We start from the raw sequence: 24,557 nt of genomic DNA on the forward strand, positions 1-24,557 counted from the left end.
GTGCTGTTTTAGCAGACTTTTCTGCTGTCCCTACTAACAAATATCTTTGGGTGTAGTTTCTGCTGGGAAGGTATAATTTCAATTTATTAATTTACGGATGTAAATAACTGACGAGTACTAAATAAGCATAAAATGTATGCAATTACGATATATATTTTGCATTTTTTTTTACAAAAAAAATATATATTATGGTGTACCAAGGCCGTAGCCAGGATTTTAATTCGGGGGGGGGGTTCAACTTTAAAAAAAATATTCATATAATCTCATGTGTAGAACATTTTATTTATGCATAGGTATATATACAATATTTATACCCTGCGCCACACTGTGGAACAGGGTATTATAAGTTAGTGCATATGTTTGTAACACCCAGAAGGAGACGAGATAGACACATGGTGTCTTTGGCAATAATGCTCAGGGTGGGTCCCTGAGTCGATATAACCATGTCCGTCTGTCCGTCCGTCCGTCCGTCTGTCTGTGAACACATTTTTGTGATCAAAGTCTAGGTCGCAATTTAAGTCCAATCGCCTTCAAATTTGGCACATGTTCCTACTTTGGGTCAGAATAGAACCCTATTGATTTTGGAAGAAATCGGTTCAGATTTAGATATAGCTCCCATATATATCTTTCGCCCGATATGCACTAATATGGACCCAGCAGCCAGAGTGTTATGCCGATTTGCTTGAAATTTTGTACAAACATAACACTTAGTCGTATAGTCAAGTGTGCAACATTTGATTGAAATCGGTTCAGATTTAGATATAGCTCCCATATATATCTTTCGCCCGATATGGACTTATATGGCTCCAGAAGCCAGATTTTTGGCCGAATTTGGTTGAAATATTGCACTAGGAGTACAATTAGTAGTAAAGTGAAGTGTGCAAAATTTGATTGAAATCGGTTCAGATTTAGATATTGCTCCCATATAGATCTTTCGCCCGATATGGACTTATATGGCTCCAGAAGCCAGATTTTTGGCCGAATTTGGTTGAAATATTGCACTAGGAGTACAATTAGTAGTAAAGTGAAGTGTGCAAAATTTGATTGAAATCGGTTCAGATTTAGATATTGCTCCCATATATATCTTTCGCCCGATATGGACTAATATGGTCCTAAAAGCCAGAGTTTTAGCCCAATTTGGTTGAAATTTTGCACAAGGAGTACAATTGGTATTATAGTCATGTGTGAAATCGGTTCAGATTTAGATATAGCTTCCATATATATTTTTCGCCCGATATGGACTTATATGGCTCCAGAAGACAGAGTTTTGGCCCAATTTGGTTGAAATTATGCACTAGGAGTACAATTAGTAATATAGTCATGTGTGCCAAATTTGGTTGAAATCGGTTCAGATTTAGATATAGCTCCCATATATATGTTTTTCTGATTTCGACAAAAATGGTCAAAATACCAAAATTTTCCTTGTAAAATCGCCACTGCTTAGTCGAAAAGTTGTAAAAATGACTCTAATTTTCCTACTACGTATATATCGAGCGATAAATAATAAATAAACTTTTGCGAAGTTTCCTTAAAATTGCTTCAGATTTAAATGTTTACAATATTTTTTACTAACATTGTGTTCCACCCTAGAGCATTAGCCGACTTAAATTTTGAGTCTATAGATTTTGTAGAAGTCTATCAAATTCTGTCCAGATCGAGTGATATTTAAATGTATGTATTTGGGACAAACCGTTATATATAGCCCTCAACACATTTGACGGATGTGATATGGTTTCGAAAATTTACATCTACAAAGTGGTGTAGGGTATAATATAGTCGGCCACGCCCGACTTTAGACTTTCCTTACTTGTTTTATAATATTAAATTGAGCCGACGGGCTTTTTGGGCAGCAAATAAATCAATGACTTCTTCAGTCGGCACATTTATTCGCCGATGAACCGTCCTTAATGCCAATCCATTGAGCACGTAGTAACTGCAGGGATGGAAATTGCAGTACTCAAATACTTTTTTCAATACTTTTTCACCCCGGTCAGTACCGTAGTACCCCCGCGAATGATTTAGTACCTTTTGTGTAGACATTTTTGAGTCGATATCAGATTTATGGTACAATAGCTTTGACAAAATATTTTAATATTTTGAGAAAGTCTTTATCAACCTTATTTGCTAATAGTCTTTTACAAATATGGCAAAACAGACATGTTCATGTGCGAAGAAAATCTCGATTTTGTAAAAGATACAGTCAAAAACAGGATTTTATTGAACTTCAAGAATGTGTTAGTCAAAAAAAGAATGCGATTCTATATTATCAATTTTTTATTTCGGTAGAAAATGTTGTCTAAATTTTATTTCTATATAGAATTTTTGCAAAATTTTATTTTTATAGATAATTTTGTCAAAATTTTATTTCAATTGAAAATTTTGTAAAAATGTTATTTCAATAAGAAATTTTTGCAAAATTTTATTTCTATAGAAAAAATTTTGCAAATTTTTTTTTCTATGGAATTTTTTTGCAAAATTTTATTTCCCTTCGTTTTGTTTTGTATTGTTGGTTTTGTTCTTTAAGCATTGTTGTTGTTTTTTTATTGCAGCTTAAAACCATACATTGACTAAACTACAAGTGTAGCTTAACCAACAGAGGAAAAGAATGTTTGTCAAATTTATTTGGACAAAGCCCTATAGACTGCAATATGGTTGGATGGACGCACGTTTCGGAATTACCACATTCCTCATCAGCATCCCCTACTTGCAGCAAAACTATCAACCAATTATAAGAATAAATTCAGACAGTTCATTAAACCCAACAATGAACCACACTTGAACCTTCCGAAAAAAAAGGTTTTTGTATGATAGCCGGCTATAGAAAATTTTTGCAAAATTTTATTTATATAGAAAATTTTGTCAACATTTTATTTTCTTTAAAATTCAGTCTCTTGACAATAATCTTCCAGTGAAATTTTTGTTGAAATTTAGTGAAAAGTACCTTTCCGCTCAAAAAATACATTTTTTGTACTTTCTTAAAAATTGTATTTTCCATCCATGAGTTACTGGCAAAGTGAACAAAATTTTTAAAAGAATATGCACGTTTGGAAATATCTCTTTATTGCACTCTCCAAGTGCTTCCATAGCTGAATTAGGCAGGTTCTTTTCACAGGTTTTGCGCCATTTCATTTACACATGTGTGTTTGGCTGTTTCCTTGTTGTTGCTATGGCCAAACAAAGCGAGTCATGTTCACAAAAAGAACAACAAACACACATAAAAAGCAGAAATACATTTTCCAAAAATGAAATTTGTGGTGCGAGAAGAAAAACAATTTGTTTTTTTTCGACCGTCGTTTGACGGGCTTTTCAACTAGTATTCTAGGATTTGTGCAAGTTTTATAGGTAAGCGTTTTCAAAGTAAAACCTTCAGTTTTCCTTCAACACCTTCGATAAGATTTTTCTATACAGCTAAAAATATATATTTATTTATATAAAAATATTCATTCATTTCGGGGGGGGGTTTGATCCCCCTCATCCCCCCCTGAATACGGCCTTGTGGTGTACCACATTACCTGCACATGAATTCGTACCTAATGAGTTTTTTAATAAATTCGCAAATATATCTGAAAGTATGGGTTTCATAGTTGCGTGGATGTGAACACTAGTAAAATGAATGTGATAAAATCTTAGCCTATGAGGAAATTACTTCTCTACAGCATTTTTTTGCTACGTGGTAGCACTCTTGAAATTGTGATGTAAGGTATTTGAAAGTACCCGATGATGGTAAGCCAATAATTTCCAAGCATACTGCATTGCTGGGGGTAGGGTACAAATGCTCTTTGTAATAAGGTTTTCATCTCAACTAATTACGCAGTTTTTGATGTAGGTCCACCTTTATGCCGTGATATAACCGACTTGGCAAAAGCATCCTCTTGAACTTCCTTCAGAGTAAAACCGACATCTAAGTAGGTTAGGTCCATTGTGATACCATAGTTGGTGAACTACTCTCTTCTCTATGAGTGTTGCCCGATTCTATCTTAAGCTCAATGATGTCCTTTTTATAGCTGAATACGAACGGTGTTTCACATTACGGTGAAGCCACTTAGAGAAGCTTTGAAGCAGAGTTTCCCAACCCAATTTGCTTTGCGCCCCCAAAAAATGTATCAATTCATGAATTGGGCTTCGAATTGCTTCCCCACCCACCGTATTCTCCAGATCTGGCCCCCATCGACTTTTTCTTGTTCTCAGACCTCAAAAGGATGCTCGCAGGGAAAAAATTTTGCTGCAATGAAGAGGTGATCGCCGAAACTGATGCCTATTTTGAGGCAAAACCGAAGGAGTACTACCAAAATGGTATCAAAAAAGTTGAAGGTCTTTATAATCGTTGTATCGCTCTTGAAGGGAACTATGTTGAATAAAAATTTTGACAAAAAAATGTGTTTTTCTTTGTTAGACCGGGGACTTATCAGCCAACCTGTTAATGGTTACGCAGGACCGATCATGTTTCGCATGTTACAGACTCCCTCTTTGGCTTTATTTTCAATACCCTGCTTAATGTCAAATCGCTAGTATTTCTACATAAATTGATTTACAGACGAAAACCAAGCTATCTCTATGATAGAATTCGGTTTACCAGATCTGATAGGAATAGGAATATAATACCCTTTAGGAATAGGAATATAATAACCTTTTATTGGCACGATACGTCTCTGGAACACTCTACCACTCTACCGATATACAATGTATCACCAAAGCATCATCTTTTAAGAAGAGTATTCAAAATTTATTTCACAATTAGAATATTTAATATTTAAATTTTGCTTGAAGATATAATATTGACTCACAATTTCAATTATCAAGAATGTAATGGATTTGAATATAAAAAGTAATTTTCTTCATTTTTTCTTTAATATTAATATTAATTTTTATTTTATTTATTAAATTTTTTTATTTTTTCTTTTATCTTTAAAATTTAATTATTGTATATACTTATTATAAGTCGGAGATGTTTTAACATTTATAATCCTGCACTGTAAATATAAGATTTTAATCTTGTTGTCTAGGTACTCAATAAAATGAAATGAAATGATGACTTGGCACATGTAATTCAAAAAATTGCTGCAAGCACCAAACGCGCTCCTATAGATGGGTCAACTGGCCACCTGGTGCCATTGGTAATACATTCGTAATATGGTTAAGGACTGTAAAGAGGCTTTGGTGAGATTTAGTGTATAACATAGACTCAGAGAATGAAGCCGACCCATTTTTGTCGGCGGAGGCTTGATGGCTAAGGCGATATAAATATGTCTGTTCGGAGGCGGTCAATTATCCATTATAACATAAAATGCAAAAATTTAACTGAGAAAATTTGAATGAAATGTAAATGTGATTGTAAGATTGGTTGTACAACTAATCTCATTACCATTCGGATAACTTCAAATTTATTTATAATGGGTATTTTTCCGCCGCCGAATAGACAAATTTATATTGGCTTAGCCGTCAAGCCGCCGCCGGAGGCAAAAAACTAGTGTCAGCCGCCGCCGACAAAAATGGGTCGGCTTCATTCTCTGCTCAGAACATTTGAATTATGTGTAAATGTGATTGTAAGATAAGTTGTACAACTAATCTCATTACCATTCGGATAACATCAAATTGATTTTATTATGGATAATTGTCCGCCGTCAATAAGACAAATTTATAGCGGCTTAGCCATCAAGCCGCCGCCGCCGGAGGCAAAAAATTAGTACAGTCGAAGCTCTGTTTAACGAATATCCCATTTAGCGAAAATCCAATTTAACGAATGTCAAAATTCTTAACATTGAGTATTCTAAATAACGAACAATTGAACAAAATTTACGTTCGATTTAACGAAAAGGCTTTTAATCTTAAGAAAATAAACAACAAAAAATCAGCAATATTTGACGATTGTGAGAATGGCTTAAGTCCTTAGGAAATGTCCACAAAGTACAGCATTCCCAAGATATTTAAATTCCATTAAAATGTTTGAAAACACATATTCAATGGCCGGGTAACTGGTCCCACAGCTTCGCTACGGGAAATGTATCTATAGCAGAGCCGGTGCAGGACTACTCCCTGGTGTGAATAGACCAGATCCAGTTCTGACCGAAACGTATGGAAGGGACCGGTCACTTCAACACGGGTTTGTCATTGACGGGGATAAATTTACACTGCAGGCCACGGATTGGACTCATTCCAAACTACATGACCTGGGAGAACTTAGTAGGACTAGACAGGTCCTCATGAACCAGTCTGGGACAAACCCTTAGGTACCGGAATTATTTTGATCATCCAACTTGCACCAGAAAGAAAAACTTTTGGACTATGTTGGCCCATAGGTAAATGTCTAGATCAAATAAAATTTTAAAATAATGAGATCTTAGAAATCTATAAAATATATGAAAATTTAAAAACTACGACAAACACGAGCACTGGTACTAGTCCTGTGATAGGTCCGTTAGTGGCAATATTTCGTAGGATTGCCAGTTGAACAAGTGGTGAATTTTTCTCTTAATAATGAGTGCTACCCGATTCTATATTTAGCTCAATAACAAGGAACCTCCGTCTTAAAGCTGAAGAGAAACTATAAAATACACAGGAATGTCAACATCATTAGTGAGAGGGATAAACTACCCCTGCTTGGTCGAAACGGCAATCTAGCGTTGAGAGTACATCTATGCCGGCAGGAGCAGCAGAGTAATGGTGTATGTAGGACGTTTTAGGAAGATGTTACTATGAATACTACCTATGCCTGGCCCATCTTGAAACCGGGGACTGGAAACAAATTATGCAATTCGTCTAAGAAGTTAAGAACACACAAATTATGACATGGGTGTATATAGGCCCCCATACGACAGCGAATCTTGGATCCTCTTTTCAATCTAACCTAACCTAGATATATCAAGTTCATCAGGATTATTTTAAGTATTATTTTTTAAGTATCTCTGTGCTTTAATTTTTTCAAATGATTATGAATTTTTACTCATCTGGTAAAAAAAAACTATGATTTTCAATAAAAGTTAACATTTAATATTCCCGTTCGACTTAACGTATTTTTCTAAATAACGAAAGAGCCTGACAATATATCGTTCGTTAAACCGAGCTTCGACTGTATTAGCCGCCGCCGACAAAAATCGGCGGTCGGCTTCATTCTCTGGTAGGGTGAATTGAACCCCACACAGATACTTACAAACCAGCTAAATACAACCTGTCACATGACCTGTATAAAATTCTAACTGCACGCTCATAAAAAATCGCTTCTGTAACATATACTCCCAAACATATTTTGCTTCTAGCATATACATTTTTGGTATTGCCCAAACATTTATATGTTTGATCTCTTCCAATATATAATATGTTTGAAAGCATATTGGTCTAAACAATATATGTTTGGGTAGTCTAAGTTCCAAACATTTTGTATTTTTGGATCCAAATTCAATAATGTTGTCTTCCAAAAACAATATGTTATTATGTGAACATATAATATGTTTGGAAGCATTTTGCACCCAAAAATATTATATGCTTAAAAAAATTCTCCCAAACAATATTGTGCTCAAAATTTTATTTATTTATTTATATATTTACAATCATAATGAATTATGAAAATAAACAGGTAATATAGGTGCTAACAACATAGGTTTTCGACCTGAATGCTCAAAATTTTGTTTCTGACAAATTGTATATTCCCTCACATCTTTCTCACTTCCACGAGATTTTTTAGTTCTTAGCACCTTTTTCTGTAATACAAACATTGTAGAAGAAATTATCCAATTGTATGATTTTTTTTTATTTTAATTTTACCTTTTGCCGGACGGGGATTCGAACAGCGGACCACACAGTTTGTAAGGATCAAAGAAGTAGCTGATCAATTGCCCAAGGAAAAATAAAATGTTAATTTTGTAATAACAAGCAACAACCACCAACTTAATTCAATATCGCTCCCTGTTAAATAGCGCTCCAAGCTACTAAACACATATATGTTTATAGGCAATTTCTAAATTAATATATGTTTGCATCCAAGCATATTATATTTACAAACATTTTATGTCCCAAACATAATATGTTCTAACATATTAACATATATGTCCCAAACATGTTATGCTAGTTTATGAACATTATATGCTTGCACTCAAAAATATTGTGTTTAAAAATTTGTGTTCCAAACATATAATGTTTATAGCCAAACATATGAAAAACAGTCTTTTTCATCCGTGTGTTTGGAAATAGGGATCAATTGGCATCCAAAAAACTGAAGGGACCTTTTCTAATCGTTTTTTCTTTGCGTGTAGTGTTTATTTGGTAGCTAAAATATTCATAGATGAGTCGGCTTTCGTATTATGGAGATGGCGTTTCGAATATAATAAAAGTATATACAAAATATCAAAAAACGAAAACAAAAATAAATAAATACAATGTTTATCTTATTTTCTAAACAATTATTTCAATGTGAACAAAATTTTTATTGGATTTTAGAAAAGCCTTATGAATATTAGCATTGATAGCAACATCAATAATATTCGTACTACTAAAATAGTCCACTGCTACAACATTAGCTGTTTTCCCCCAGGGTCCACGAAGCCAATTGGATACTTTGCTATTAATGTGTAAAGCTCGTTCCTTCGATGTTTGTAATTTTTCCATGTTCTAAATTAAAAAAAAAAAAAAAAAACTATTTTTAAACGTTGTATTAAGGAGCAGAAATTCCAATTACTTACTAAAGATTGTTCCATACTTTTAATGGCATTAAATGTCCAACCTTCATCTTGAACAGGAGATGTTTTCTTTTTACTAAAGAGCAGACGCATATAATCCAAAGCTTGTGAGTTATTCATAAATCCAGTTGAAAAACGCTTCCATGGTTCACATAATATTGGTGATTCTGAAACGAGTATTATTAAAAATTTCAATTTGGGATTTTCTCGGTAGATACAAATCGGTGGCTGCAATCCTATGAAATTCAGTACTTGACATAAGTCGCTTCCATTGAAGGATCAGAATCTTTGGCCGACTTAAGTCGATGGCCAGAATTTAATTATTTTGAACGCCTGAGTCTTAGATAAAGACCGCTATGAAACAATTCGCAAAATAGACCTACACAGAAAAACATTTTTCTGATTCAATCACCAAAAAATTAATTGGATCAATTATCCAATTAATTATTTTATTTTATTTATTTATTCATTATTAAGTTGCAATTAAAATTGATAACTTAAAAAAAAAGGTTTAATGGCTATGACAACTAAGGTCTTAAGCTCCAATTATTTTTTTATTGAAATGTCTTCAATCACGAAAATTATAGCATCAATCACAGTTTTAATTGGGCATAAAAAATACTTGATTAAAAATTTAATTAATTTCATGAGCAAATTTCAAATAATTATGCCCTGCGCCACACTGTGGAACAGGGTATTATAAGTTAGTGCATATGTTTGTAACACCCAGAAGGAGACGAGATAGACACATGGTGTCTTTGGCAATAATGCTCAGGGTGGGTCCCTGAGTCGATATAACCATGTCCGTCTGTCCGTCCGTCCGTCCATCCGTCTGTGAACACATTTTTGTGATCAAAGTCTAGGTCGCAATTTAAGTCCAATCGCCTTCAAATTTGGCACATGTCCCTAATTTGGGGTCAGAATAGAACCCTATTGATTTTGGAAGAAATCGGTTCAGATTTCGATATAGCTCCCATATATATCTTTCGGCAGATATGCACTAATATGGACCCAGCAGCCAGAGTTTTATACCGATTTGCTTGAAATTTTGTACAAACATAACACTTAGCCGTATAGTCAAGAGTGCAAAATTTGATTGAAATCGGTTCAGATTTAGATATAGCTCCCATATATATCTTTCGCCCGATATGGACTTATATGGCCCCAGAAGCCAGACTTTTGGCCGAATTTGGTTGAAATTTTGCACTAGGAGTACAATTAGTAGTATAGTCAAGTGTGTCAAATTTGATTGAAATCGGTTCAGATTTAGATATAGCTCCCATATATATATTTCGCCCGATATAGACTAATATGGTCCTAAAAGCCAGAGTTTTGGCCCAATTTGGTTGAAATTTGCACAGGGAGTAGATTTAGCATTGTAGTTATCCGTGCCAAATTTGGTTGAAATCGATTCCGATTTAGATATAACTCCCATATATATGTTTTTCTGATTTCGACAAAAATGGTGAAAATACCAACATTTTCCTTGTAAAATCGCCACTGCTGAGTCGAAATTTTCCTAAACTCTAATACATATATATCGAGCGATAAATCATAAATAAACTTTTGCGAAGATTCCTTAAAATTGCTTCAGATTTGAATGTTTCCCATATTTTTTACTAACATTGTGTTCCACCATAGTGCATTAGCCGACTTAAATTTTGAGTCTATAGATTTTGTAGAAGTCTATCAAATTCTGTCCAGATCGAGTGATATTTAAATGTATGTATTTGGGACAAACCTTTATATATAGCCCCCAACACATTTGACGGATGTGATATGGTATCGAAAATTTAGATCTACAAAGTGGTGCAGGGTATAATATAGTCGGCCCCGCCCGACTTTAGACTTTCCTTACTTCTATTCTGAGCCAAAACACATACTTGTGCCAAATTTGAAGCCGATTGGACTAAAATTGCGACCTAGACTTTGATTACAAACATGTGTTCACGGACAGACGGACATGGCTATATCGACTCAGGGGGCTAATCACGGCATTCGATATCGAATTCATAATCGTATCGAAAAAATTGTCGAAAGTCACCTTTGGAGGCTCAATTTCGGCTGACGAAGGAGGCTTTCAAATAGAAAATAATTTTTGGTGGCATGTCAACGTCAATTCTATCGCTTTATAATTGTCTGCCGTCTTAAAACTTTTTGCCAGTGGAAGCCTTCATCATTCACTATTCTTACAAGGTGGCCCAGATGCGTTATGTTATCACGGAATGATACGGTAATTCGTTGATCACAATCTCTTGGATATCGATCTAGCATGTATACTAGCTAGGATGCACGCTCCAGAACTCGACTATGACCAATTTTTGTTTAACTTTTATTGGAGTTGCATTAGTCCTAAATATTCAAAATATGTTCATTATATGTAAATTTACTACAAATTACCAACAATTCGAAATAAAACTAATATATTTACTATTCCTATATGGCGAAAACAAAGTAAAAAACAAGTGAAACATGTTTTACGATTGCAATTCACCAATCGAAAAAATTGTCGATCAAAAAAACTCGATATCGACTCCCGTGATCGGAAAAATTTAGATTTCGATCAAAAGTTCTCGATATCGAATGCAGTGATTAGCCCCCAGGAGCCCACCCTGAGCATTTTTGCCAAAGACACCATGTATCTATCTCGTCTCCTTCTGGGTGTTGCAAACATATGCACTAACTTATAATACCCTGTTCCACAGTGTGGCGCAGGGTATATAAAAAAACAATTATTCTTCGTAATAATGTCTTCGGTTTGTTATACATAATATATGTCTTCGGTTTGTTAAACATAAATGGTTCTTATAAATCCAGAATCTGATATAGTCTTCATAGGTAAAATTTTATAATTTATCTTCGGATAAACTGGTGGAACTGCTCTGCTTGATCTGTCCTCAAACTCCCCTGAAATTTCATAGGAAACCCTAATATTTGATTCATGGTGGTGGGTATTTAAGATTCGGCCCGGCCGAACTTACTGCTGTATATACTTGTTTATTAAAAACCGAACTGCTTTCAAAAACTTTATTGACTGACTTAGTCTTCCGAGTTTGATTAAAATATTAATTGTATCAATTAATTTTTTTAATAAACATTTAAAAACTTTCAATAACTGACTTAATGTTTCTAAATTGATTAAAAAGTTAATTGTGTCAATTAATTTTGTAATTGAAAATGTTTTCAGCTGCAATTAATTGGAAATATTTTAGAGATATTTTTTTCTGTGTACGTGGTGGTGATGGTATTCCCATTTAATTGGTCGAGTGCCTTAGTACGTCTGAAAACAAAAAGAAGTCCACACACACAATAAAATCTTTTCTGATTTAATCACGAAATTAATTGATCCAATTATTTTTTTAATTCAAATGTCTTCAATCACGAAAATGATAGTATAAATCACAGTTTTAATTGGACGTAAAAAAACACTTGATTAAAAAATTAATTGATTTCATTAGCAAATTTCAATTAATTTTTTAATTGATTCAATTACAAATCTTTCTGATTAAAATCTTAACTATTTGCAATTACTTTCTTAACTGACTTATTGTTTGTAATAAATTTTTAATTAAAACATTTACCATCACTTTTTCCACTGATTTAGGCTTCCGAATATGATTAAAAATTTAATTGTATCAATTAATTTATTAGTTGAACAAATTTTAAAACTTCAATCAATTTTTTAATTGGAAATATTTTGTTGAGCGTGAATAAAATCGTGAGTGTGATTCGATTCGTGAGCGTGATTGAAATTGTGAGCATATGTGTTTAACATCTTCGACGTTATTAAACTGAGTGAGTGCGAATGATTTCGTGATCGTGCACGCAAAAAACTATTTGTGTTATTCGAAACGAATTTTTAGACCATTGAAGATTGCTTTTATTGGTAAAGTTTCCTTTTAAAGGCGAATAAATCTTTGCTTGTGATACCCGATACCAATCTTACCCACAACAAACGTTGAGAAACAAATCAAGAGTCACGAACAAGTTAACCGGAAAAAGTAAAGTGTTGCAATTAAACCTTGGGGAAGTTACAGGTTACACTCCTTTCTTCGCTCAGTGGTCCTGTAATTCGGCACCGTGCGGCTCTCTGATTTTTACCCTACTCGTGATATTTAGTGGTTAATTCTTATGTTTCCACAAAATTGTGGTCATCGCCTTTTCGGAAAATCAGAAATAGTCTTCGCTTTTCGGAGCATATTTCGACATTGCTTGGTCTCATTACTCGGCTAACTACGAGTATAAGATCACGGATTTTAGTCACTCATCGCCCGATGTAGGCGTTTCAGTGAAACTTGTTAAACGAAAGCTCTTTGATTTTGCTGAGTGGTGTACATTCCAAAAGCCTAGAACCGAATCGACGACCGATATTTCAATAATATTCAATAAATTTGATTTTAAGATTGGTTGTACGATTAATCCATAACGATTAGGATACGATTAAACACTTTTGAAAATATTGATTATCTTTTACATACCACTTGCAGGATGTGGCAATTCATCAACAGGATATAGAATAATGATGGTTCTATTGGTGTTAACAATTTGATCAATGGTTAAATTATAACATGGTCCAGTTGCATCATCATGCTGGTAGGCCAGTGAACCTAATTCACGATCGATCATTGTATACAATTCCAAATGAACATCGGGACGTTTATAAAACCCTGAAAATGTTGATTAAAAATTCATTTGCAGGAAACAATAAAACCAAATTCACCATTATTTGTTTGCAGTACTTACCAATCGGAAATGAACTAAAATCCAATATAACCACTTCGCCAGTTAAAGTAACAAATTTTCGAACATCCTTCAAAATGAAGCGTAATTGATTGATAAACATATTCTCATTGACAATCCAGAATTTTTCGGGATTTACTGGATCATAAGTGCTGCTAGTTTTATGAACTCTAAAGAAAGAATGAAATAATTATGAATGTAGAACAGCCTTCTCTTCAATGAAACAAATACAGTTGAACTTAGCTCCAGTGAATTGATTTTAAAATCACTGTTTTTTTCAATCCAGTGTTGTCAAGCAGATAATAGCTAAAAAATCACCCTTTACTTCATATGGTCGATATTTCTAAGTTCATTTAGAAAACAAGAAAACAAAGTGCAACAAGGCCGAATCATGTGTACCCTTCATCATTCATTATAGAATTAATTGGCTGTGGTAAAAGTTGCCGATGACAAGGAAACTTAAAACAAAACAAGGTATTTTAAGCATTGTCTTCTAAATTATAAGTTAAAGCAAATGAAGTCTATGTTCAATATATTCCTTCATTATTATACCCTGGGGGTATATTAACTTTGTCATTCCGTTTGTAACTCATCGAAATATTGCTCTAAAACCCCATATAGTAAATATCCGTCCGTCCGTCAGTTGAAACCATATAAACGGACCCCCAAATTTGGCTTGGGATTGCTCTAAGGAAGCAAATTTCATCCGATCCGGCTGAAAATTGGTACATGGTGTTAGTATATGGTCTCTAACAACCATGCAAAAATTGGTCCATATCGGTCCATAATTACATATATTCCCCATATAAACCGATCCCCCGATTTGGCTTGCGGAGCCTCTAAGAGAACCAAATTTCATCCGATCCGCCTGAAATTTGGTACATGGTGTTAGTATAAAGTCTCTAACAACCATGCAAAAATTGGTCCACATCGGTCCATAATTATATATAGCCCCCATATAAGCCGATTCCCAGATTTGACCTCCGGAGCCTCTTAGAGGAGCAAAAGTCATCCGATCCTATTGAAATTTGGTACGTGGTGTTAGTATATTGTCTCTAACAACCATGCAAAAATTAGTCCATATCGGTCCGTAATTATATATAACCCCCATATAAGCCGATTCCCAGATTTGACCTCCGGAGCCTCTTAGAGGAGCAAAATTTATCCGATCCGGTTGAAATTTGGTACGTGGTGTTAGTATATGGTCTCTAACAACCATGCAAGAATTGGTCCATAATTATATATAGCCACCATATAAACCGATCCAACGATTTGGCTTGCGGAGCCTCTTAGAGGAGCAAAAGTCATCCGATCCTATTGAAATTTGGTACGTGGTGTTAGTATATTGTCTCTAACAACCATGCCAAAATTGGTCCATATCGGTCCGTAATTATATATAGCCCCCATATAAGCCGATTCCCAGATTTGACCTCCGGAGCCTCTTAGAGGTGCAAAATTCATCCGATCCGGTTGAAATTTGGAACATGGTGTTAGAATGTGGTCTCTAACAAACATTCAAGAATTGGTCCATATCGGTTCATAATTACTCTGAAAAAAAAGCATACTCGGTTCCAAAGATTTTGTATTTACTTTAAAAAATTTGGTATTGATTCCGAGCCAAAGAAGCGGAGAATACAAGTAAGGATACTTTTAAGACACAATTCTCTTTTAAATTTAGGTTTTGTGTACTTGCTTCTAGGAAGCAAATTTTAATTTTTCGCTTTCTCATCTTTTTTTCTTCATATGCTATCAAAGTCCTTTAAAAGCGAGTTAACGACTACTTTATTTTCCAAATTAAGACTCGACTTCCAGTAGAAATTATGCTATGTTTCAAGTAAAAAACTTCTTTAAAATAAAGTTTTGAAAAACATGTCCTATATTTGAAGGATTTTTTGCTTTGTAGTCAAGATGCAAAAAGACAACAAATTTAAAGACAATTTCATTAAATTTAAAGAATTTTTCTGAATTATTAAAGTCAAGTTGACCTTAATTTCATGTTAAGATACCCATTTTTAAGTCAAATCACTTAATTATAAGGACAATACGACTTCATTGAAAAGTTTATAGACTTTTGGACAAGGAAAATAACTTTATTTTAGAGAAATGCGTCTTCAATGCTAAGCAAAATTTGTATTCGTATTTTAAAGACATGAAATCTTTGACTTCACGACAATATTTTTTTCAGTGTATATATAGCCCCCATATAAATCGATCCCAAGATTTGATCTCCGGAGCCTCTTGGAGGAGCAAAATTCATCCGATCCGGTTGAAATTTGCAACGTGGTGTTAGTATAAGGCAGCTAATAACCATGCCAAAATTGGTCCATATCGGTCTATAGTTATATATAGCCGATCCCCAATCACACAAAAATTGGTCCATATCGGTTCATAATCATGGTTGCCACTCGAGCCAAAAATAATCTAACAAAATTTTATTTTTATAGAAAACATTGTCAAAATGTTATTTCTATAGAAAATTTTGTCAAAATTTTATTTCTATAGAAAATTTTGTCAACATTTTATTTCTATAGAAAATTTTTTTCAAAATTTTATTTCTATAGAAAATTTTTTCAAAATTTTATTTCTATAGAAAATTTTGTCAAAATTTTATTTCTATAGAAAATTTTTTCAAAATTTTATTTCTATAGAAAATTTTTTTCCAAATTTTGTTTCTATAGAAAATTTTTTTCAAATTTTATTTCTATAGAAAATTTTTTCCAAATTTTACTTCTATAGAAAATGTTGTCAAAATTTTATTTTGTCAAAATTTTATTTCTATAGAAACTTTAAACTTAATTATATACGTATTTAATCTGCCTTTTTTAGTTTAATACATACCACGTATGGACTATGTGGTATATATTACGGTGTTAGGAAGTTTTAAGATACCATGCCATCGGCAAGTGTTACCGAAACCAAAGTAATTCGATTGTGGATGACAGTCTTCAGTAGAGGTTTCTACGCAATCCATGGTGGAGGGTACATAAGCTTCGGCCTGGCCGAACTTACGGCCGTATATACTTGTTTTAAATAAAATAAGTAGAGAAATGAAAAAAAAAACAAAAGTATAATTACAAATTTTTCTGGTCCCGTAAAGATTGATTATAGGCGAGTTCGACTGTATTACCAAATATTTCTGTTTAAAATTTTGATAATAATTAGTTAACTATTAATTAATAATAAATATTGATAACTAATTAATAAGTTGTTTCTTTTTAATTTTTTCATTAAAAACGTAACTATTTTCAATTACATTCTTAACTGACTTAGTGTTTTTAGTTTGATTAAAAAATTGATTGTTTGAAATAAATTTTTAGTTAAACATTAAAAAAAATGCATCACATTTTTTAAGTGTTTTAGTTTTACGAGTTTGATTAAAAATATAATTTATCAATTAATTTTTTAATTAAAAATTTTAAAATTTTCAATCATTGACTTAATTAACTTAATGTTTCTATCTTGATTAAAAAGTTGACTGTATCAATTAATTTATTAAGTGAAAAAATTTTCAACTTCAATCAACTTTTTAATTGGAAATATTTTGGTGGTACTTTTTCAGTGTATATACTAGAATAATGAATTGCCTTAAATCCTAGGAAAACTAATTAATAATACAATAAATAATTAATACCATCATTTGAAAAATTGAGTTTATGATTTTGCAAAAATCAATTAAATTTTTAATTGCACTAATTAACAAGTAAGGAAAGCTAAAGTCGGGCGGGGTCGACTATATTATACCCTACACCACTTTGTAGATGTAAATTTTCGATACCATATCACATACGTCAAATGTGTTGGGGGCTATATATAAAGGTTTGTCCCAAATACATACATTTAAATATTACTCGATCTGGACAGAATTTGATAGACTTTTACAAAATGTATAGACTCAAAAATTTAAGTTGGCTAATACACTAGGGTGGAACACAATTTTAGTAAAAAACAAGTAAGGAAAGTCTAAAGTCGGGCGGGGCCGACTATATTATACCCTACACCATTTGGAGATATAAATTTTCGATACCATATCACATCCGTCAAATGTGTTGGGTGCTATATATAAAGGTTTGTCCCAAATACATACATTTAAATATCACTCGATTTGGACAGAATTTGATAGACTTTTACAAAATCTATAGACTCAAAATTTATGTTGGCTAATGCACTAGGGTGGAACACAATTTTAGTAAAAAAAAAATATGGGAAACATTTAAATCTGAAGCAATTTTAAGGAAACTTCGCAAAAGTTTATTTATGATTTATCGCTCGATATATATGTATTAGAAGTTTAGGAAAATTAGAGTCATTTTTACAACTTTTCGACTAAGCAATGGCGATTTAAAAAGGAAAATGTTGGTATTTTGACCATTTTTGTCGAAATCAGAAAAGCATATATATGGGAGCTATATCTAAATTTGAACCGATTTCAATCACATTTGGCACACATGACTACACTGGTAGAAAAAGTTTCGTTATATTAATGAAATGTGTCATTAAAATTGAGCCAATGAAACAAATTCATTGATATAACGAAATTTTTCGTTATTATAACGAATTTTCTGTTAGTCAACAAAACGTTTCGTACTATTAACGAATATTTTCATTGTCTTAATGAAAATGTTTCGTTGTATCAATGAAACATTTTTGTTGGCTCAATTTTAATGAAATTTTCTTTGTGTGTATATTACTAATTGTACTCGTAGTGCAAAATTTCAACCAAATACGGCCAAAACTCTGACTTCTGGGCCATATAAGTCCATATCGGTCGAAAAATATATATGGAAGCTATATCTAAATCTGAACCGATTTCAATCAAATTTGGCACACATGACTATACTACCAATTTTACTCCTTGTGCAAAATTTCAAGCTAATCGGTATAAAACTCTGGCTTCTGGGTCCATATAAGTGCATATCGGGCGAAAGATATATATGGGAGCTATATCTAAATCTGAATCGATTTCAACCAAATTTGGCACGCATAGCTACAGTGCTAAATCTACTCCCTGTGCAAAATGTCAACCAAATTGGTCCAAAATTTTGGCTTTTAGGACCATATTAGTCCATATCGGGCGAAAGATATATATGGGAGCTATATCTAAATCTGAACTGATTTCAATCAAATTTTGCACACTTGACTATACTACTAATTGTACTCCTAGTGCAAAATTTCAACCAAATTCGGTCAAAAATCTGGCTTGTGGGGCCATATAAGTCCATATCGGGCGAAAGATATATATTGGAGCTATATCTAAATCTGAACCGATTTCAATCAAATTTTGCACACTTGACTATACGACTAAGTGTTATGTTTGTACAAAATTTTAAGCAAATCGGTATAAAACTCTGGCTGCTGGGTCCATATTAGTGCATATCGGGCGAAAGATATATATGGAAGCAATATCTAAATCTGAACCGATTTCTTTCAAAATCAATAGGGTTCCATTCTTACCCAAATTAGAAACATGTGCCAAATTTGAAGGCGATTGGACTTAATTTGCGACCTAGACTTTGATCACAAAAATGTGTTCACAGACAGACGGACGGACAGACGGACATGGTTATGTCATCTCAGGGACCCACCCTGAGCATTATTGCCAAAGACACCATGTGTCTATCTCGTCTCCTTCTGGGTGTTACAAACATATGCACTAACTTATAATACCCTGTTCCACAGTGTGGCGCAGGGTATAAATATGGGAAACATTTAAGTCTGAAACAATTTTAAGGAAACTTCGCAAAAGTTTATTTATGATTTATCGCGTCGATATATATGTATTAGAAGTTTAGGAAAATTAGATTCAGTTTTACAGCTTTTCGACTAAGCAGTGGCTATTTTGCAAGGAAAATGTTGGTATTTTGACCATTTTTGTCAAATTTTGTCAGGTAGCTATATCTAAATCTGAGCCGTGTTCAATCATATTTGGCACACATGACTATATTACTAATTGTACTCCTAGTGCAAAATTTCAACCAAATTGGGCCAAAACTCTGGCTTCTGGGGCCATATAAGTCCATATCGGGCGAAAAATATATATGGAAGCTATATCTGAATCTGAACCGATTTCAATCAAATTTGGCACACATGACTATACTACCAATTGTACTCCTTGTGCAAAATTTCAAGCTAATCGGGATAAAACTCTGGCTTCTGGGTCCATATAAGTGCATATCGGGCGAAAGATATATATGGGAGCTATATCTAAATCTGAATCGATTTCAACGAAATTTGGCACACATAACTACAATGCTAAATCTACTCCCCGTGCAAAATTTCAACCAAATTGGGCCAAAACTCTGGCTTTTAGGATCATATTAGTCCATATCGTTCGAAAGATATATATGGGAGCTATATCTAAATCTGAACCGATTTCAATCAAATTTTGCACACTTGACTATACTACTAATTGTACTCTTAGTGCAAATTTCAACCAAATTCGGCCAAAAATCTGGCTTCTGGGGCCATATAAGTCCATATCGGGCGAAATATATATATGGGAGAAATATCTACATCTGAACCGATTTCAATCAAATTTTGCATACTTGATTATACGACTAAGTGTTATGTTTGTACATTACTTCAAGCAAATCGGTATAAAACTCTGGCTGCTGGGTCCATATTAGTGCATATCGGGAGAAAGATATATATGGGAGCTATATCTAAATCTGAACCGATTTCTTTCAAAATCAATAGGGTTCTGTTCTGACCCAAATTAGGAACATGTGCCAAATTTGAAGGCGATTGGACTTAAATTGCGACCTAGACTTTGATCACAAAAATGTGTTCACTGACAGACGGACATGGCTATATCGACTCAGGAGCCCACCCAGAGCATTATTGCCAAAGACACCATGTGTCTATGTCGTCTCCTTCTGGGTGTTGCAAACATATGCACTAACTTATAATACCCTGTTCCACAATGTGGCGCAGGGTATAAAATTTTAAAGTGCTTACGAAATCAATTAGTTTTTTAATCAACAATATTTTTAATTTCCACTTCTATGATTGATACTATTATTTTCGCGGTTGAAGCAAAAATTAATTTCGTGATTGAACAAATTTCTGTGTATGTTCGGTGTACCATATTTACTTACCCTATACTGAGATCCAGATATCTTATGCCAAATACGAGCTGTGACCAGACATCGAAATATTGGGAAATTGCATGTTCCTTGATAAACATAGACTTGGTAGCACCATAATTTGAGAGATAGGCTCCAGATGCATGCGTTCCTACACAGGAAAAAATCACCAACATGTTTCTAATTAAAATGTTGAGGCCGAAAATGTGGTCATTTAAATTATTAAATGATACAATTAACTTTTTAATCAAATTAATCAAATCTCACTAACCTGGAATAAATAAATCCTTAAGTTGCATATGACCCACATCTTCATGACTTCGAATCCAATTGGGATATATTTTCAAGCATTCCACACTTAACAATTCATTGCCACGAAAACTGGCCACATAATAATCAAGACATTTCATATTCTTATAATGTTGCACATTAATCGATTTGTCATTGCGATTCCAACCCTGAGGAAAACGTAATTTACCCACTTTTTGTTTAATGGCCAAACGATAAATTGCGTCGCTAACATTTGTGATGCGTATATAGGGATCCAAAAGTATCGCAGAAGGTTCTTCGGTATAAATGCCATACCACTCTGGACGAACAAAACAATCCGAAGCCCAGTTGAGAGTTAATGCAGATTCCTGATATATATTTCCATCCAAACCAACGGTTAGATAAATTGGACAAGCTGGTTATTTAAGAAATGGGACAAATTTAAAAGAAATTCCTTTTTTCCTCAATACAAACTCGTTTGTTTTCACCTCTGATGCTTAATTGCGTAATAGACAAACAAATAAGAAAAATTCGAATAATTCTTAAAATCATTTCGACAAGCCAAGTTTGAAAGCTCACAAAGGAATAAAATCTTCTATACACGCCGGTATACGTTTTGGAAATGTTTGCCACAATAAAATCGTGGACAAATTGCCACTCAAAAAAACGTAAGTGAGATTATTCTATTAAAATTAATTTAGACAATCTTTCTTTTCCACAATACAGGGTGTTGTGATCGCACATCTAAATCCAACTTTAGTTGTATGGCGAACTAGGTTGCATAAATACAGCATATCATACACTAATAGGAATAGGGGATGAACCTCAGCTCAAAAACTTTTTGGAGTCTGTTTGAAACTGGGATTCAACTCATTGTATGCAAGGCGAGCAAGGTAATCATAGCTCCACAGTGGGTTCTATCTATATATACATCGCAGAGGAGGACCTCCCCTATGGCATGAAAAAACTAAAGTTCTCCACTATACTGGCAACAATTGCCAGCAGTGTTGCCAGTATTGGGGATTTTTCCCCAAATCGGGGATATTTTTTGATTTGGGGACTTGGGGATTTGTTGGGAATTTCCACAAATTTGGTGATTTTTGTGGGGAATTTTCGAAATCTGTTCAGTATAATAAATCAGGTTTAGAGATATGGTTTATAAAAAAATTCTACTATGTTATTACTTTTCCTGAAATAATCAAAATTATAAATGAAAACAAACATATTCCAGTAAAGTGAGATAATTTATGTGTTTTATATTGAACTGTTTTAATAAAGTAACCGCGAAAATTTCAACGCGAAAAGCGAACATAGTACTGACCTCAAAGAAGTACAGGAATATTCAAAATATAAAAAAAAAACTTTCCTCATATTTACTCCACGCCACTTTATTCCAAGAGCTACTTAGAATTTTTTTACTATTGTGTAATTATTTCGTAAGGACTCGGGTCGAAGTTTTGGCCCCTCATCTGCGTAAATGACTGATTTGAAAAATATATCCCATACATATAGAATAGAGTTAAAATCGGGGCAACAACGCCATTTCATAAAAAATTCGATGACTCTTTATAGCAATTAATAATTCTGATGAGGGATTCTATCGTATGATGTTTTGAGCACCCGTCCCCTGGTTTCAGGTTTTGAAATCTTCGTCTTATTGTAACTCGCAAACTGGTATAACAAAAAGTACATCTTTTTCAAATTTTTAAAGTATGACGGATTTTCTACAGCAGAGCCTATTCCTTTACTTTTTTCAAAAAAACTTGCTAAACAAGTATGGGGAATTTTTGTGGGAAATTTTAAATTAAATTGGGGATTTTTGGGGATAAAATCGTCTCATTTTGGGGACAAGAGCCCGAAAAATACTGGCAACACTGCACCAAACTTTTCATCTGCATTGTGAATTTTCTATATATCGGGAATTGTCTATATTTGTGGGGAATTTTAAATTAAATTGGGAATTTTTGGGGATAAAATTGTCTCATTTTGGGGACAAGAGCTCGACAAATACTGGCAAAATTACTTGCCAGATTTTTGGGTTAAATCCTCAGGGAAGATTAGCCACTTTATTTCTCGACATTTGGTCAGGGATGAGGAGTTTCCTTCAGCCCGATTTACTTAAAATTTACAAAGGACTCAAGAGGATGTTATGAAATAAATATGGGGATTGAACCCATGATTCTTTGTATGCAAGGACACAAATTTTGTAAATTTGCCTCCCTCCATAAAGAAACACATTTTTGATTTAAAGAAAATGTTCTTAATTTATCTGAAATGTAGAAACTTTAGATTTAAGATAAAAACGCTTCAAATTTGAGGATTTAGCGTTTTTGGTTTAAAGTTTTTTTTTGGAAATAAGAAAACATTTTTTACTTTGAAGTATCCGTTATAGTTTGGATTTTTAAACTGAGTACCTTTATTAAAAACCGCGAAAAGAGAATGAAAATTTGATAAATATCTGTTTCCTAATTTTAAGGGAAGGTCAAAATGTTTGAATCCAAGTAAACTTTTTTTTGAGTGTAGAAATTTATTTTTACAAAGATAAAATATATGGTTTTCGCGAAGATTACATGCTCTATATAAGCATTAAATGGATGCTGCAACCATGTCCAAACATATAATTCTGTAAACTTTAGAACTGAACGTTATTTGTTGATTTTTTCTTCAATTTTAACACATTTGCCTTTTAGGTCATATTGGTGGCATTTTGAGGACTTGTAGCAAATAATTATATCTCTGAATTTCATTTCTTTTTTGTGATTTTGTTTTATATATGTTGTTAGCTTTCAATTCAAAAAATAACATTTTTCTAATTTTGAAAAAGTAACGTTATTTTTGCAATTTTATTTTTTGAATTTAAAATTAAAAATAAATCAATAATAAAAACAGGAATGACATTCGGGGATATGACCAAAACTAAAAAAAAAAGAAATTGTACAAGTTTGTTATAAATTAAAACATATATAATCCCATAAATATTAAGATATCTCAAAAATTAGATCTCGGCCTATATTGAGAACAGACCCGATTTAATTACACAGTAATTGCACCCAAAAGGGGCTATAATGCCAACTGAACTTTATTTTAGTTCATGAAGATTAGTTGATTTTAGTTCAATTTTGCACAATATGAGTAAATGTTCCTTATTTGAATAATTTTTTGCTAACTTTAATGACGTGAACTAAAAATAAGAAAAAAAATTGTATACAAATATAGTGCACAATTTTACTAAAAAATAAAATAGTTCATATTTTCCTAAAATGGCAGAAGTTTGCTTAAATTGAGGTCATAAGTCTCCCAAATGAGTAAATTTTACTAAAATTGTACCTGTCTCGAACTTCGTACAGCGCTAAAGTCATTTTAAAAATTTTTAAATCCAATTTTTTCTTCTAATATATGAAATTTTCTTAAACAACAGAAAAAAATAAATTATTTTTATAAAATTTTCTTCAATTTGACCAAAAGTATTAACTTATTTGTAAGATGTTGCAATTAGAAAACTATTTTAGTTAAATTTTCTAAAATAAACCCACATTTTAATTAATCATATTCAGATACGTTGGAAAGGTCTTGTAGAGCACTTTCGTTGCTGCATAATTTGTCAGCAATCTAATTTATTTAACAAAACGAGTCAACATTCTAAAAAAAATGCCCATAGCCGAGCAGACCAATTTAAGAGGTCAATAGTGCTCCGGTCCACCTAACATATTGTCCCAAAATTTGGTTCACGACTTGGTCAATATTTCGGCTCTAATCCTACAAAACTTCAAAGAGCGACTATACCCGTTCCAAATTG

General features: G+C 33.1%; 1 protein-coding gene across 1 annotated transcript; it reads right to left on the reverse strand.

Annotated features, from left to right (window-relative positions):
• Positions 1 to 8,228: 8,228 nt before the first annotated feature.
• On the reverse strand, positions 8,229 to 21,396 carry LOC142236286 (uncharacterized). Its single transcript, XM_075307550.1, has 7 exons — positions 21,250 to 21,396; positions 20,763 to 21,176; positions 20,504 to 20,642; positions 13,413 to 13,579; positions 13,148 to 13,336; positions 8,673 to 8,836; positions 8,229 to 8,601 (listed from the first exon to the last, which is right to left on the reverse strand). The coding sequence occupies exons 1-7, from the start codon at positions 21,311 to 21,313 to the stop codon at positions 8,386 to 8,388; spliced, it is 1,353 nt and encodes a 450-aa protein (XP_075163665.1). The 5' UTR covers positions 21,314 to 21,396; the 3' UTR covers positions 8,229 to 8,385.
• Between the last annotated feature and the right edge of the window lie 3,161 nt (positions 21,397 to 24,557).

Source organism: Haematobia irritans, chromosome 4 (genome assembly GCF_050003625.1).
Source record: "Haematobia irritans isolate KBUSLIRL chromosome 4, ASM5000362v1, whole genome shotgun sequence".
NCBI classification, from domain to species: domain Eukaryota; kingdom Metazoa; phylum Arthropoda; class Insecta; order Diptera; family Muscidae; genus Haematobia; species Haematobia irritans.